The sequence below is a fragment of the Neoarius graeffei genome, chromosome 20 (genome assembly GCF_027579695.1).
Source record: "Neoarius graeffei isolate fNeoGra1 chromosome 20, fNeoGra1.pri, whole genome shotgun sequence".
Taxonomy (NCBI): domain Eukaryota; kingdom Metazoa; phylum Chordata; class Actinopteri; order Siluriformes; family Ariidae; genus Neoarius; species Neoarius graeffei.
This window is the reverse complement of record NC_083588.1, coordinates 36,572,958-36,590,515: the sequence shown is the minus strand read 5'-3', so window position 1 is coordinate 36,590,515 and position 17,558 is coordinate 36,572,958. Positions and strand designations below refer to the sequence as shown.

Genomic DNA, 17,558 nt, shown 5'->3' with positions numbered 1-17,558 from the left:
CCCCCCCGCTGACGTAAGCGGTTCTTTCCTCTGGCCCAGCAGAGAGTTGGTGCTAGCCTGGAACCGGTTTTTCTGGCCCCAGAGCCAGTTCTTTGTCAGTGGAAACAGAAAACCCAGTTCCAAACTAAGCACTGGCCCCAAACCAGCCCTGGAACTGCTTTGGTGGAAAAGGGGCAAATGTGATTTCCTGGATTCCTTCCCCCCATTCTGTCTCTCATAGTTGAAGTGTACCTATGATGAAAATTACAGGCCTCTCTCATCTTTTTAAGTAAGAGAACTTGCACAATTGGTGGCTGACTAAATACTTTTTTGCCCCACTGTACATGTTAACAAGGTGATGTACAGTACTGCTTGAAAGTTTGTGAACCCTTGAGAATTTTCTATACTTCTGCATAAATCTGACCTAAAACATCATCAGATTTTCACACAAGTCCTAAAAGTAGATAAAGAGAACCCAGTTAAACAAATGAGACAAAAATATTATACTCGGTCATTTATTTATTGAGGAAAATGATCCAATATTACATATCTGTGAGTGGCAAAAGTATGTGAACCTTTGCTTTCAGTGTCTGGTGTGACCCCCTTGTGCGGCAATAACTGCAACTAAACGTTTCCTGTAACTGTTGATCAGTCCTGCACACCGGCTTGGAGGAATTTTAGCCCATTCTTGCGTACAGAACAGCTTCAACTCTGGGATGTTGGTGGGTTTCCTCACATGACCTGCTCGCTTCAGGTCCTTCCACAACGTTTTGATTGGATTAAGGTCAGGACTTTGACTTGGCCATTCCAAAACATTAACTTTATTCTTCTTTAGCCATTCTTTGGTAGAACGACTTGTGTGCTTAGGGTCATTGTCTTGCTGCATGACCCACCTTCTCTTGAGACTCAGTTCATGGACAGATGTCCTGACATTTTCCTTTAGAATTCACTGGTATAATTCAGAATTCATTGTTCCATAAATGATGGCAAGCCGTCCTGGCCCAGATGCAGCAAAACAGGCCCAAACCATGATACTACCAACACCATGTTTCACAGATGGGATAAGGTTCCTATGCTGGAATGCAGTGTTTTCCTTTCTCCAAACATAATGCTTCTCATTTAAACCAAAAAGTTTTATTTTGGTCTCACCCATCCACAAAATATTTTTCAAATAGCCTTCTGGCTTGTCCATGTGATCTTTAGCAAACTGCAAGCAAGCAGCAGTGTTCTTTTTGGAGAACAGTGGCTTTCTCCTTGCAACCCTGCCATAGAGGTCTGCGCGGGACAGAATTTTCAGTCCCGCTCCCGCCCACTCCCGCATTGTGCAGTCCCGCTCCCGCAAAGAATTATGATTTTCAGTCCCGCTCCCGCCCGCAAATCCCGCATGATGCAGACATTCGCGTTATTTCTCACGAAAGTTCTTGTCATTGTTCATGTCATCAACAACAGCTCTTCTAAATTTGAGTGCCCTATCATCTACATGACGTGACACAGTTGTTGGATGGGGCAGAATATCTCGCACATCGAATTTGCCTATTGTGGCTGCCGTGTCAACTAAGCATTGGGCTAACTGAACTAATCCCTGACCAGCGATGCTGTCATACGGGCGGGGGTCTGCAGCAACAAAATCAACGCATTTCTCCACGGTCTTTGCCTTCAACGCATCTGTCACTTTTGCGTTGTTCCCTCTGAACTCTAACAATTGTTGTCCTTTTAAGACAGTACATACATGGCGATTCAGGCCTGATGTACTTGATTTATGGCCGTTGTATGTCAGAACCTTTTGGCACTTATCACAACAAGCAAAGGGCAGCTGATTTCCCTCTGTGTCATACATGAGTGAGAAGGACTTCCAAATGTCTGATTTCAGGACTCTTGAGTTTTTAACGGTAAATGTACCTCTTTTTAAAGCAGCACTTACTTCTGAAGCACTGTGGGCTTCACTAGAGGAGCTCTGCTCTTCTGCCATGATTGGAGACCTCAAACACGGAAGAGCAGAAAGGAATTGGAAATGTACACGAGATTAGGCCACATCCGCAAATGTAGGCATCTTAAAACGTTTTTATTAATGCCAAATAAAATATCCAGCACAAATTATATATGATAATTTTTAATTTATAAATTTTATTTTAAACACGTTTTTAGTTAGCGGGGCTGCAGCTTATCACCTCTCCCGCCCGCTCCCGCATTGTGCACTCCCCCTCCTGCCCGCGCCCGCAATGAGCTTTCAAAATTTGTCCCGCGCCACACTGCTTTGCGTCGGGTCCTGTGGGTCCCGCGGGAGTGCAGGGCTCTACCCTGCCATGCACACCGTTGTTGTTCAGTGTTTTCCTGATGGTGGACTCATGAACATTAACATTAGCCAATGTGAGAGAGGCCTTCAGTTGCTTAGAAGTTACCCTGGGGTCCTTTGTGACCTCGCTGACTATTACAGACCTTGCTCTTGGAGTGATCTTTGTTGGTCGACCACTCCTGGGGAGGGTAACAATGGTCTTGAATTTCCTCCATTTGTACACAATCTGTCTGACTGTGGATTGGTGGAGTCCAAACTCTTTAGAGATGGTTTTGTAACCTTTTCCAGCCTGATGAGCATCAACAATGCTTTTTCTGAGCTCCTCAGAAATCTCCTTTTTTCGTGCCATGATACACTTCCACAAACATGTGTTGTGAAGATCAGACTTTGATGGATCCCTGTTCTTTAAATAAAACAGGGTGCCCACTCACACCTGATCATCATCCCATTGATTGAAAACACCTGACTCTAATTTCACCTTCAAATTAACTGCTAATCCTACTGGTTCACATACTTTTGCCACTCACAGATATGTAATATTGGATCATTTTCCTCAATAAATAAATGACCAAGTATAATATTTTGTCTCATTTATTTAGCTGGGTTCTCTTTATCTACTTTTAGGACTTGTGTGAAAATCTGATGAGGTTTTAGGTCATATTTATGCAGAAGTATAGAAAATTCTCAAGGGTTCACAAACTTTCAAGCACCACTGTAGATGTGCCTTTTCATATTAAGAAATTTGAGAAATTAAAATTTTTCATGTTTCCATGGAAACAATTGCAGACTGAAGCCCTATTCGCACGGGATAAGTATTACCTGTGGACCTCTGGTAATTCGGAATAATTACAGAGAATGTCTGAGTTCTTAGTCCCGTGCGAATGCGCCATGTCCGTAATTTGCCAAGTAATAATTCCACCGCGAATTACCTACTGTGTTTCGGCAAAACACAGACGTCCAGTGGTAATCCAAGTCCCGTGTGAATGCGCATGTCTGTGTTTGTAATTATTAAACGCGCGTCTCTTGTACTTTTCTGGAGTGAATAATAGAGGATACGGGCGAAATTTTGCTAAACAGCATTTCAGGGGCAAGTGGTAGTAGGCCTATCCCGTATTTGAACCAGATAAGCAGAAACAGCTCCAAGAAGAACTCCAAGAAGAAAGCACGAAGAATCTTCAACTGGATGGCTTGTGTGGCAGCATATGGTAAGGAGCCACGCTAACCCCCATGACACAGCAATACGAAGATATTTTGGTTAACAGAGGGAAGAAAAATGTTCGTTTAGCAAAATACCCGGCTATGTGTAAACAGCGCCATAAACTGCCTGTTCACTTACATTGTCATCTCGAGACTGTTTTCATTTGCAGTGACCCCGCCTTCTCATTTTGAGAGCGTGGAGCAAACATACTGCATCCCTATCATATGCGTTTCCCCTCTCTTAACTTGGATACAGTGCTATTCTTATGCCTACTGTGTTTTCATCCTACCTTATTAATGCACCATTAATGTACTACAGTAATATGTTGGCACTTCCAACATGCTACAACTGTATTGATTGTCACAATCCGGTCACAATGTCTGTAAATTCAGTGAATTACAGACTTTTGCTTATCCCGTCCGAATGCGCCACACAATAACACAGAGGTGCGGGGGTAATTGTGAATTACCAGAGGTCCATAGGTAATACTTATCCCGTGCGAATTGTACATTAGCAGGGGTGATAGCGTTCCGGCGCGCCGTGGCTGGGGAAAAAAAAAAAAATCTAGTTCGCCCATTGTCCTGTGTCATTCTGAGATGCGCAGATAGACAGTAAAGGGAATTCGGAATTCCCTTTACTGTCTATCTGCGCATCTCAGAATGACACAGGACAATGGGCGAACTAGATTTTTTTTTTTTCCCCAGCCACGGCGCGCCGGAAATCCGGCGCGGCGTGCCGGAACGCTATCACCCCTGCATGAGTCTCTCAGGTTAATCTTAGGGGTTAGGTTTTGTTTCCGGAGCAGAACGTGAAAACTATGAGTGGTATGGTCTTGAAAGTTGGTATGTGTGTTGATTATGTAATGTATATGTGCCTTTTGATACTAAGAAACGTGAGAAATCTTAATTTTTAGCTCACCTGGACCAAAGGTCTGATGGGTTTATGCCATGGGCTGCTGAGGTCAGTGTAAAGAGTTAGGGTTGGTTTCCTGCAGCAGAACTTGAAAAATATGACAAATAATATCTTGAAACTTGGCATATAGTTGGTATATAGGGCGGGGGATATAGATGACTCTGTCTTCTTTTTTTTTTTTTTTTACTTAGCTTAAAGTGAAAATGGATATGAAGTGACAAGAACCTTCTGCATGCATCAGTTCAGTTCTTGGGGCAATGGAACAGTTGTAGTGTTGGCTGTGTGATGAGAAGAGAAAGTGACAGAGAGAGAAGCAGCACCCTGCCATCGTGCAGTCTTACCGAGTCCAGCCCTCCGGAATCACTAAATCTTAATAGAGGCTCTCGTATCCCAACGCTCTGGGATGTCGTTACTTCCTGATCACATGATCCTTTGTTGTGACGGGCAGAGCTGAGAACCTCTTGGTGTTAAGCCAGATTGCTTCTCCCAGTGACCAAGTGCTTGGGCTGATCTTTTCTTTTCCATTTTAACCCAGATAATAAGGGCATTGTGTTACCAGCATTTGGACTCCACATTTAGATTTTGTTGTTTCTACTGGCATTTATTCAGAGGAATGAGCACTAATAGGTGTGATGTCTATTAATGGATCATTTAGGTGTTTCCTCAGTAGAAAGATTAATAAATGGCACATTAGATAAAGCAGCAGTGCAGGGTCTCCTCTGCTCTATTCTGGGCACTGTATTCATTGGATATAGGTGGAAACTGGGATTTGAATTCAGACACTTCAACTGTCTACTAAAAAGTCACACATCCTGTGACTTTTTTGACCTGCTTTTTCACTCTCATGTTGTGTGACTCACACAGGCAATTAAACTTATTAACTTAAAGGGGCCAGGTCACCCTTCCCTTTTGAGTCTGGTTCCTCTCGAGGTTTCTTCCTCATGTCGTCTGAAGGAGTTTTTCCTTGCCACCGTTGCCACAGGCTTGCTCACTGGGGATAAATTAAGGATAAAATTAGCTCATGTTTAAAGTCTTTAATTTTCTGTAAAACTGCTTTGTAACAGTGTCTGTTGTTAAGAGCGTTATACAAATAAGCTTGACCCTTCCCAGAATCCTCTGCGCCAAATAGCGAGTCGCCACTTTCAATGCTAGCGATATTCCAAAAACAATCAGCGACAATTTCAAGACAATATAGTGCCCTATATAGTGAGTAGGGAGCGATTTCGGGCACAGGGTTAGATTATCTGGAGTACTGACTTTTATATAGATAAAATGATAAACAACACTTAAAGTGAGCTGTAAGCACAGGAGATGAATGTTTCTCAGCTTATCCATCAAATGAGCAAAAATATTATTGTCATTAATTTAATAACTCAAAATTAATTCAGATCAGAAATAGATTGTCTAAATCCCATACACACTTTACGGTTTCATGACCTCAGTTTAGTATCTCTTGACCACATTCAATTTTGCAGTGTACAACAAAATGCTCGTTTCTCCAGTCACTCTCAACAGCATGTACAGTATTTTTCACACCTGCTTAAGTTTCATAATTTCTTTACATCAGATGGGTTTTCCAGGCCACCACACATATTATTGAGACCAGTTCCTTCGCCTTCTTTACTTTTCTTTCTTTCCTCTTCCTTCTTTTCTCCTTTCCTTCTCCCCTTGCAATAGTGCTATTGCACTATTGGTGCAGCTATACATCCATCCATCCATTATCTGTAGCCGCTTATCCTGTGCAGGTTCGGGGGCAAGCTGGAGCCTGTCCTGGCTGACTATGGGCGAGAGGCAGGGTACACCCTGGACAAGTCACCAGTGCCCCTTTTCCACCAAAGCAGTTCCAGGGCTGGTTCGGGGCCAGTGCTTAGTTTGGAACCGGGTTTTCTGTTTCCACTGACAAAGAACTGGCTCTGGGGCCAGAAAAACCGGTTCCAGGCTAGCACCAACTCTCTGCTGGGCCAGAGGAAAGAACCGCTTACGTCAGCGGGGGGGGGGGGGGGGGGCGGAGTTGTTAAGACCAACAACAATAACAAGACCGCGAAAGATTGCCATTTTTAAGCGACGAGAAGCAGCAGCTGTACAAACGCGAAGTCATCCATTATTATTGTTGTTGTTGCTGCTGCTGCTTCTTCCGTGTTGTTTTTGCTTTGATATTCGCGCCAAGGTTTATGTAAACGTAGCGCCATAACTGACGTATACAGCGACGTAATGACGTATACAGCAACGTAATGACGTGGCTCCGCTTAGCACCGCGAGCTATGGAAAAGCAAACTGGTTCTCAGCTGGCTCGCAAGTTGAATGAGTTGTGAACCAGCACCAGCACTGGCCCCAAACCAGCCCTGGAACTGATCTGGTGGAAAAGGGGTACAGGTCATCGCAGGGCTGACACACAGAGACAAACAACCATTCACACTCACATTCACACCTACGGTCAATTTAGAGCCACCAATTAGCCTAACCTGCATGCCTTTGGACTGTGGGGGAAACCGGAGCACCCAGAGGAAACCCACGCAGACACAGGGAGAACATGCAAACTCCACACAGAAAGGCCCCCATCGGCCACTGGGCTCGAACCCAGGACCTTCTTGCTGTGAGGCGACAGTGCTAACCACTACACCACTGTGCCGCCCTACAGCTATACATACAATAATTATTCTAATATAGCACTGTGATATTGTGACTATTGTAACAAAAAATTAGGAAACTAATGATATATAACCTTTTGATTTTTGATAATATCTCGTGTTCCTTTTTGTGTTCTCTATGAGCAGAAGTTCATCGAGTTTGAGGACTCTCAGGAGCAGGAGAAGAAGGACCTGCAGAACCACATGGAGAGGATGAACTCACATTCACGCCAGCTGGAGCTGAAACTCAAGAACTTTGCTGATCAGAGTAAGCGCTTACTCATTCTCTCTCTCTCTCTCTCTCTCTCTCTCTCTCTCTCTCACTCTGTTCATCCCTCCACGCATTTCTTCTCAGCCATCCTCCTTCCAACTCGGGCATTTAATTGTTTTTTGTCGCAGTTGTTCTATTTTCCTTCCCATTCCTTGTTACATACTTAGTCTTTTAGTTGATATAAAAATATTATTGTGGTACGTTTCATGTGTCATGAAGAAACGTTTATCATACGGGGTGGATGCAATTTCATGTTGTTTCATAATGAAAATTTAATTAGTTATTGCACATTACATGACAGTGTGGCTCTAAAAGCATGGTGCTGGCTGTATTCATTTACATATCAGTGGTGCTGGCTGTATTCATTTACATATATTGACGTCCTTGCTCTGAGAAGTTATTACTTCCTCTGCCAACTGTGTTGGAGGAGGTTATGTTTTCGCTTGTTTGTTTGTTTGTCTTTTCCCAATGCAACTCAAAAAGAAGTGAACAGATTTTGATGAAGTTTTGAGCAAAGGTGAGCCATGGGCCAAGGAACAATTGATTAGACTTTGATGCAAATCTAGATATGTACAACCCCAATTCCAAAAAAGTTGGGCCACTGTAAAACATAAATGTCTGTGTAAAAGCAGACACGTGTCTGTAGTGGAAATCACTGTATGGGCTCTGAAACACTTCAGAAAACCATCGTCTGTGAAAACAGTTCATTACTGTATCCACAAATGCGAGTTAAAACTAGATATAAACAATATCCAGAAACACCGCCACCTTCTCTGGGCCCGAGCTCTTTTACAGTGGACTGAGGTGAAGTGGAAAACTGTCTCGAGGTCTGAGGAATCAAAAGTAGAAATTCTTTTCAGAAATCATGGACACCATGTCCTCCAGGCTAAAGAGGAGAGGGGCCATCCGGCTTGTTATCAGTGCACAGTTCAAAAGCCAGCATCTGTGATGGTATGAGGGTGCATTAGTGCACATGACATGGGTAGCTTGTACATCTGGGAAGGCATCATTAATGCTGAATGATATATACACGTTTCAGAGCAACATGCTGCCATCCAGACAAAATCTTTTTCAGCGAAGGGCTTCCTTCTTTCAGCAAGACAATACCAAACCACTTTATTAAAACTGCATGGCTCCGTAGTAAAAGAGTCCAGGTGCTCAACTGGCCTGCCTGCAGTCCAGACCTGTCTCCCATTTAAAACATTTGTGCCTTATGAAGCGCAAAATACGACAAAGGAGACCCTGAACTGTTGAGCAACTGAAATTGTATATCAAGCAAGAATGGGACAACATTTCTCTTTCAAAACGACAGCAATTTTTTCCCCAGTTGCCAAATGTTTACAGAGTGTTGTTAAAAGTAGAGGTGATGCAACACCGTGGTAAACATGCCCCTGTCCTAAGTTTTTTGAAATGTGCTGCTGACCTCAAATTCAAAATGAGCATATATTTTTCAAAAAACAATAACATTTCTCAGTTTCAACATTTGATATGTTGTCTTTATACTATTTTCAATGAAATGTAGGGTTTCCATGATTTGCAAATTATCGCATTCTGTTTTTATTTACCGTTTACACAGTGTCCCAGTTTTTTTAGAATTGAGGTTATATGTGGAGCCATTATTTTTTTGCCTGTTCTCTACTGAGTGCCCTTCTAGTTGTGTCTGTGTAGACAATTTCCGGATGTGGGTGGAGCACAGAAGTACGGCGGGCGGCTGTTTGCTGCCGAGTTATTTTCTTGATTTTTGCTTTTCAGTTCAAACATACTCATCCACACAGACTATTATCCAGTTCTCGGCCCCGATCTCCCCTCCTCTCTCTCCTTTTATAGGGCGCCGTCACTGTAAGAGACACACAAACACACGTTAATTGACAACAGGTGTAGTGATACGATCACTCACCTTCCCTGACTCCGCCCTCCATTCACAGATCGACGCTTGGCCACGCCCCTGCTGCCACAGTCGGTAATAAGTTATAGAGGAACTTGTATTGGTGACAAGTCATATGATAAAAGGCTAATAAACAGATTAAAAATATTAAAAGAAATAAAAGAAAGTAATTGATATGCAGAATCCTTCTGTATGGAGCCATTTATTAAGCTTTTCTGGAAGGAGTCTCTAATGTCAGAGCTTTGTAACAGTCAGATCTTCTGGACAGAAGACTATCTGGTGTCTTGGTCACAGATAATGTGTGCATTATTGTCTTATTAACTTCAAGAGGTTTTTGAGGGACTGACTGTTTATTGCCCCTCCTAGAACTGCCACCTTATTGTGGTGGAGGGGTTTGTGTGCTTGAATGATCCTAGGAGCTATGTTGTCGGGGGCATTATGCCCCTGTTAGGGTTTCCCAAGGCAGACAGGTCCTAGGTGACAGGCCAGACCAAGAGCAGTTCACCAAAAAACCCCTATGGAGAAAAAATCCAGGACCGTGACGTCGCCCGGTAGGACGCAGCCGGGGCCCCACCCTGGAGCCAGGCCCGGGGTTGGGGCTCGTATGCGAGCGCTTGGTGGCCGGGCCTTTGCCCATGGGGCCCGGCCGGGCTCAGCCCGAAGAGGCGACGTGGGCCCGACCTCCTGTGGGTTCACCACCCACAGAGGTAGCAGTAGGGGTTTGGTGCAGTGTGGATTGGGTGGCAGTCGAAGGCAGGGGCCTCGACGACCTGATCCCCGGACACAGCGGCTGGCTGTTGGGACATGGAATGTCACTTCGCTGGGGGGGAAGGAGCCTGAGCTTGTGCGGGAGGTTGAGAGGTACCGGCTAGAGATAGTCGGGCTCACCTCCACGCACAGCTTGGGCTCTGGAACCCAGCTCCTCGAGAGGGGCTGGACTTTCCACTTCTCTGGAGTCGCCCGTGGTGAGCGGCGGCGGGCTGGTGTGGGCTTCCTTATAGCTCCCCAGCTCAGCCGCCATGTGTTGGAGTTTACCCCAGTGAACGAGAGGGTCGCCTCTCTGCGCCTTCGGATTGGGGAGAGGGCTCTTGCTGTTGTTTGTGCCTACGGGCCAAATAGCAGTATAGAGTATCCGGCCTTCTTGGAGTCCCTGGGGGAGGTACTGAGGGGTGCTCAGACTGGGGACTCCATTGTGCTACTGGGGGACTTCAATGCTCACGTGGGCGATGACAGTGACACCTGGAGGGGCGTGGTTGGGAGGAACGGCCTCCCCGATCTGAACCCGAGTGGTGTTTTGTTATTGGACTTCTGTGCTAGTCACAGTTTGTCCATAACGAACACCATGTTCGAGCATAGGGGTGTCCATAAGTGCACGTGGCACCAGGACACCTTAGGTTGGAGGTCGATGATCGACTTTGTAGTCGTGTCATCTGATCTCCGACCCTATGTCTTGGACACTCGGGTGAAGAGAGGGGCTGAGTTGTCAACTGATCACCACCTGGTGGTGAGTTGGATCCGCTGGCGGAGGAGGAAGCTGGACAGACCTGGCAGGCCCAAACGTATGGTGAGGGTCTGCTGGGAACGTCTGGCCGAGCACTCTGTTGGGGAGGTCTTTAACTCCCACCTCTGGGAGAGCTTTTCCCAGCTTCCGAGGGAGGCGGGGGACATTGAGTCTGAGTGGACCATGTTCTCTACCTCCATTGTGGACGCAGCTGTTCGGAGCTGTGGCCGCAAGGTCTCCGGTGCCTGTCGTGGCGGCAATCCCCGAACCCGGTGGTGGACACCGGAAGTAAGGGATGCCGTCAAGCTGAAGAAGGAGTCCTATCGGGCCATGTTGACCTCCGGGACTCCTGAGGCAGCCGACGGGTATCGGCAGGCCAGGCGTGCTGCAGCTCGGGCAGTTGCAGAGGCAAAAACTCGGAACTGGGAGGAGTTCGGGGAGGCCATGGAGAAGGACTATCGGTCGGCCTCGAAGAAATTCTGGCAAACCGTCCGGCGCCTCAGGAGGGGGAAGCAGTACTCTGCCAACACTGTTTACAGTGCGGGTGGGGAGCTGTTGACCTCGACTGGGGACATTGTCGGGCGGTGGAAGGAATACTTTGAGGATCTCCTCAATCCCACCGTCATGTCTTCCACTGAGGAGACTGAGGCTGATGACTCAGAGGTGGACTCGTCCATTACCCAAGCCGAAGTCACTGAGGTGGTTTGCAAGCTCCTCGGTGGCAAGGCACCGGGGGTGGATGAGATCCGCCCTGAGTATCTCAAGTCTCTGGATGTTGTGGGGCTGTCTTGGTTGACACGCCTCTGCAACATCGCGTGGCGGTCGGGGACAGTGCCTCTGGAGTGGCAGACTGGGGTGGTGGTCCCTCTTTTTAAGAAAGGGGACCGGAGAGTGTGCTCCAATTATAGGGGAATCACACTTCTCAGCCTCCCAGGGAAAGTTTACTCCAGGGTACTGGAGAGGAGAATTCGACCAATAGTCGAACCTCGGATCCAGGAGGAACAATGCGGTTTTCGTCCTGGTCGCGGAACACTGGACCAGCTCTATACCCTTCATAGGGTGCTCGAGGGTTCATGGGAGTTTGCCCAACCAGTCCACATGTGCTTTGTGGATCTGGAGAAGGCATTCGACCGTGTCCCCCGTGGTATTCTGTGGGGGGTGCTTCGGGAGTATGGGGTTCGGGGCTCTTTGCTAAGGGCTGTCCGGTCCCTGTACGAACGGAGCAGGAGTCTGGTTCGCATTGCCGGCAGTAAGTCAGACCTGTTCCCGGTGCATGTTGGACTCCGTCAGGGCTGCCCTTTGTCACCGGTTCTGTTCATAATTTTTATGGACAGAATTTCTAGGCGCAGCCAGGGGCCGAAAGGAATCCTGTTTGGGAACCACAGGATTTCATCTCTGCTTTTTGCGGATGATGTTGTCCTGTTGGCTTCTTCAAACCAGGACCTTCAGCATGCACTGTGGCGGTTTGCAGTCGAGTGTGAAGCGGCTGGGATGAGAATCAGCACCTCCAAGTCCGAGGCCATGGTTCTCGACCGGAAAAGGGTGGCTTGCCCTCTCCAGGTTGGTGGAGAAGTCCTGCCTCAAGTGGAGGAGTTTAAGTATCTCGGGATCTTGTTCACGAGTGAGGGAAGGATGGAGCGTGAGATCGACAGGCGGATCGGTGCAGCCTCCGCAGTGATGCGGTCGCTTTACCGGTCCGTCGTGGTGAAGAAGGAGCTGAGCCAAAAGGCGAAGCTCTCAATTTACCGGTCGATCTACGTTCCGACTCTCACCTATGGTCATGAGCTTTGGGTAATGACAGAAAGAACAAGATCGCGGATACAAGCGGCTGAAATGAGTTTCCTTCGCAGGGTGGCTGGGCGCTCCCTTAGAGATAGGGTGAGAAGCACAGTCACTCGGGAGGAGCTCGGAGTAGAGCCACTGCTCCTCCACATCGAGAGGAACCAGCTGAGGTGGCTCGGGCATCTTTTTCGGATGCCTCCTGGACGCCTCCCTGGGGAGGTGTTCCAGGCATGTCCCCCCGGGAGGAGGCCCCGGGGAAGACCCAGGACACGCTGGAGGGACTATGTCTCTCGGCTGGCCTGGGAACGCCTCGGTGTTCTTCCCGAGGAGCTGGCCGAGGTGTCTGGGGAGAGGGAAGTTTGGGCTTCCATGCTTAGACTGCTGCCTCCGCGACCCGGTCCTGGATAAGCGGAAGAAGACGAGACGAGATGAGACTGTTTATTGCTGCTATAACATAAGAGAATAGCAGCAAGAGAATTAATTGAATTCCGTAAGAGAATTCCAGCAATCTCCGGAATTGAAAAAAATGCAGGACGCATTTTATGTCAGCAGAAACCTGCTTGTCTCTCAGACGTTCTACTGTCGCGGTTTTGGTTGAGATGGGGGTTGGACATCTCAAACCACACGGCCACCCTCGGAAGGAGACAGAGAATCAGGACAGAGATGCAGAGAATTAGCGTTTTCAAAATGGAAGTCTTTACTGAGAGCACAAAATCAGGAATCCAAAAAAAAATGGCAAAAACAGTACTTGGCACAAAAGTTCAAAGTTCCAAAACCATAGATAAACAGCAGTCTTAGGTACTCAAAACGATCAAGTCCCAGATTACAAAATCCAACAGGGAAAACCAAAAAAAGGATTCTAAGTGTTCCAAAAATAAGTCAGAGAACAAAGTAAATCCAATAGAGATAGTCCAAGGCAAAACAATCCTCTTCTTAGAAAAACAGATGCAGAGGTCAAAAAGGCAGTTCAGAACAGAGGAGCAAACAGCTACAGAAAAAAACAAGGATAAGAACTCACATGGTGGCTCACAGGAGAACTCAGCAGAGTGAAAAGGCAAACAGACTCACATATATAGGCCAACCAATGAGCTACTTGCCATCAAAGATCCGATTGACCAATAGCGTGAAGACAAGTGTAACAAGGGAAAAGAAAAAAAAAAAAGCAAAATATTGACATCTAGCGGCCAGGTGGATGAACCGCAGGCTAAAATGTCCCCAGACCCTGACAGAACCTCCCCCCTAAGATCGTCTCCTGGCGATCCCAGGCCGATCAGGACGCAAGCGATGGAAGTCTCTAATCAAGGAGCGGTCAAGTATGTCTCTGGACAGCACCCAGGAGCGCTCCTCCGGCCCATACCCCTCCCAGTCCACCAGATACTGAAGAGACCCACGGACATGGCGGGAATCCAGGAGCCGGTTGACCGTGTACGTGGCCTGGCCATCGATGAGCCGAGGAGGAGGCAGTGGCCGAGGAGCAGGAGACAGCGGTGAAGTGACCACTGGGCGGAGACAGGAGACATGGAAGGTCGGGTGGACCCTCATGGAGCGGGGCAGCTGTAGAGTGTAGGCCACAGGGTTGACCCAGCGGAGCACCTTGAAGGGACCAACGAACCGCGGCGCCAGCTTCCGGCTCTCCACCCTCAGAGGAAGATCCCGAGCCGAAAGCCAGACCCTCTGGCCGGGTCGGAAGGTGACCCCCCTCCGACGGCGATTGGACTGCTGCTGGTACTGTCGGGAGGCTTTCAGCAAGGCACGTCTGGCTCTATCCCACGTACGCTGACACTGCCGCACAAACTGCTGGGCAGACGGGACCCCTGCATCCACCTCCTGTTCAGGGAACAAAGGTGGTTGGTAGCCAAACTGACACTCAAAGGGCGACATACCTATAGCTGAGCACTTCAGCGTGTTGTGAGCATATTCAGCCCATGGGAGTTGGGAGCACCAGGAGGTGGGATTGGTCGAGACCATGCATCTCAAGGTGGCTTCTAGGTCTTGATTCAGTCTCTCTGTCTGCCCATTAGACTGGGGATGGAAGCCAGACGAGTGGCTCGCAGTCGCCCCGATTAGCTTGCAGAAGGCTCGCCAGAAGCAGGAGGAAAACTGGGGTCCACGGTCTGAAACGACATCTTGGGGGAGACCAAAGACTCGGAACACATGGTCACACATTAGTCTGGCGGTTTCAGAGGCAGTGGGCAATTTGGGCAAAGGCAAGAAGCGACAGGCTTTAGAGAATCTATCAATGATAACAAGAATGGTGGTGTTACCTTCAGAGGTAGGCAGACCAGTGATAAAGTCAAGGGAGATGTGCGACCATGGTCTGCGAGGAATGGGCAAGGGGTGGAGCAGGCCCTGGGCCCTCTGGCGTGGATCCTTTCCCTGGACGCAGTTGGGACAGCTGGCCACGAAGATCTGCACATCCTCCTTCATATCTGGCCACCAGAAGCGTCGCTGAAGGAACTCCAATGTTCGAGATGACCCAGGATGGACTGCCAGTTGGGAGGAGTGACCCCACTGGAGAACCTGACCACGTACAGACCTGGGAACAAACAAGAGACCTGCAGGAACATTATCAGGGCCAGGGTCTTTGCACAGTGCTTGCTGAACTATAGATGTTATGCCCCAGCGGACTGGTGCAATGAGCCGAGAACTTGAGATGATTGTCTCAGGAGGGCTCTCTAGATTGCCTGGCTGGAATTGGCGTGAAAGTGCATCGGGTTTGAGGTTCTTGGAACCTGGTCTGTAGGAGAGCGTGAAGTCGAATCTGTTGAAGAAGAGAGCCCATCTTGCCTGGCAAGGGTTCAGCCGCTTAGCCTGCTGGATATATTGCAGATTCTTATGGTCAGTCAATACTAGGAAGGGATGATGAGCCCCCTCTAGCCACTGTCTCCACTCTTCCAATGCCAGCTTAACTGCCAGGAGTTCCCGGTTGCCAATGTCATAGTTCTCCTCTGACTGAGACAATTTGCGAGAGAAGAAGGCATACGGGTGGACTTTGCCATCAGAGGATCTCTGGGATAAGACTGCTCCAACCCCTACATTGGAGGCATCCACCTCCACAATGAATGGTCGAGTGGGGTCAGGATGACGGAGGATGGGAGCGGAGGTGAAGCGCTGCTTGAGAGCCCTGAATGCCTGGCCAGCCTCAGGAGTCCATGAGAAGGGGGAGTGGCATTTTCGAGTGAGTGCAGAGATGGGGGCAGCAATGGAACTGAAGTTACGGATGAACCTCCGGTAGAAATTTGCAAAGCCCAAGAATCTCTGTGTCTCCTTGATTGTGTTGGGGACAGGCCAATCCTGTACTGCTTCCACCTTCTTAGGGTCCATGAGAATCCTCCCTTCAGAGATGACATAGCTGAGAAAGGACACCTTGGGAACATGAAATTCACATTTCTCAGTTTTAACAAAAAGGTTGTTCTTGAGGAGGCGACTGAGAACCTGTCGGACCTGCTGGATGTGCTCGGAGGGGGTCTTAGAAAAAATCAATATCATCTAAGTAAACAAAAACAAATCTGTTCAGCATGTCACGAAGGACATCATTAATAAGGGCCTGGAACACAGCAGGGGCGTTGGTGAGCCCAAAGGGCATGACCTGGTATTCATAGTGGCCAGTTGGGGTGTTAAATGCCGTCTTCCACTCATCTCCTTCACGAATTCGGACCAGATGGTAGGTGTTGCGAAGGTCCAATTTGGTAAAGATGGTGGAGTTTTGCAGGAGTTCGAAAACTGATGACATTAGTGGCAGGGGGTAACGGTTACGGATAGTAATCTTGTTGAGTCCTCTGTAATTGATGCAAGGCCTCAGGCCTCCATCCTTCTTGCCCACAAAGAAGCCAGCTCCAGCTGGAGAAGAGGAGGGTCGAATGAAGCCTGAAGACAGGGACTCCTTGATATATTGTTCCATGGCTAGGCGTTCTGGTGCAGAGAGTGAGAAGATGCGACCCCTAGGTGGACAAGTGCCAGGCAGCAGGTCAATGGCACAATCATAGGGTCTGTGAGGTGGTAGGGCCGCTGCTTTTCCTTTGCAGAACACTTCTCTCAAGTCATGATACTCGGGAGGCACTCGGGACAACTTGGGAGGGGCTTGGGACAACTCGAGAGGCTTGAGAAACTCGGGACAGGTACTTGAGACAAAACAGCTGGCATGGCAAGTGGGGCCCCACTGGAGGATCGTGCGTGAGCCCCAGTCTAGATGAGGGTTGTGGCGAGTCAGCCAGGGGAATCCAAGGACTATGGGAAAATCTGGGGACTGGATTACATGGAATGACAGTTCCTCCTGGTGACGGTCAATCCGTACATGAACAGTAGAGGTCATTAGATCTATGAGGCCCCCACCCAAAGGTCGTCCATCTAAGGCAGTCACTGACAGAGGGGGATCAAGGCTAGATGTGGGAATCCCAAGATGCTGTGCTAGAGAGAGGTCCATGAAATTGCTGGCAGCACCAGAGTCAATAAAGGCCTGGAGAGAGTGCAGCTGGTGATCCCAGGAGAGCGTTACCAGAACGAAGAAGCTGGTGGACGGGAGATCAGGAGATGATGTCACCCCCGTCACAAATCTCCTGGGGCTGGATGGGGTTTGGCCTTTTCCCGGGAGTTCTGGGCAGGTGCTGCGAAAATGCCCAGGCTTTCCACAGTAAATGCAGCAACGCTCCCTCATTCGCCTATCACGTTCTGCCTGAGACAATTGAGTTCCCCCCTGCTGTCTGGGCTCCGGTCCTCCATCAGAGGAGTCGACTGCTGGGCTGCTATGGACTGGAACTGCTTGGTAAACTGAGCTTTTCGGGGCTTTGTTTCGTTCCTGCAGCCGATTGTCCAACCGGATGACTCGAGAGATCAATGACTCGAGGTCTTCAGCCTCCTCCCACGAAGCTAGCCCATCCTTGATGTGGTCAGCCAATCCACTGTAGAGGGTAGCGAGCAAGGCCTGCTCCCCCCAGCCGCTTTCCGCTGCTAGGGTGCGGAACTGAATGGCATAGTCCGCTGCTGACTGACGGCCTTGGCGAAGCTGGAGAAGTTTGTTGGCTGCAGTGCGACCACTGACTTCTGGGGAGAAGACCTTCAACATCTCCTTGGAGAAGGACAGGAAGGAAGCGCAAACAGGGCTGTTGCTTTC

The 17,558-nt window shown here is 48.4% G+C and overlaps 1 protein-coding gene across 3 annotated transcripts in view; it reads left to right on the top strand.

Annotated features, from left to right (window-relative positions):
* spag9a (sperm associated antigen 9a) overlaps positions 1-17,558 on the top strand; it is a 180,369-nt gene that overhangs the window by 31,043 nt on the left and 131,768 nt on the right. For all 3 annotated transcript variants that reach the window (XM_060901600.1, XM_060901601.1, XM_060901599.1), the window contains exon 2: positions 7,157-7,277. In XM_060901600.1, the coding sequence (XP_060757583.1) occupies positions 7,157-7,277 (121 nt within the window). The remainder of the gene's footprint in view (positions 1-7,156; positions 7,278-17,558) is intronic.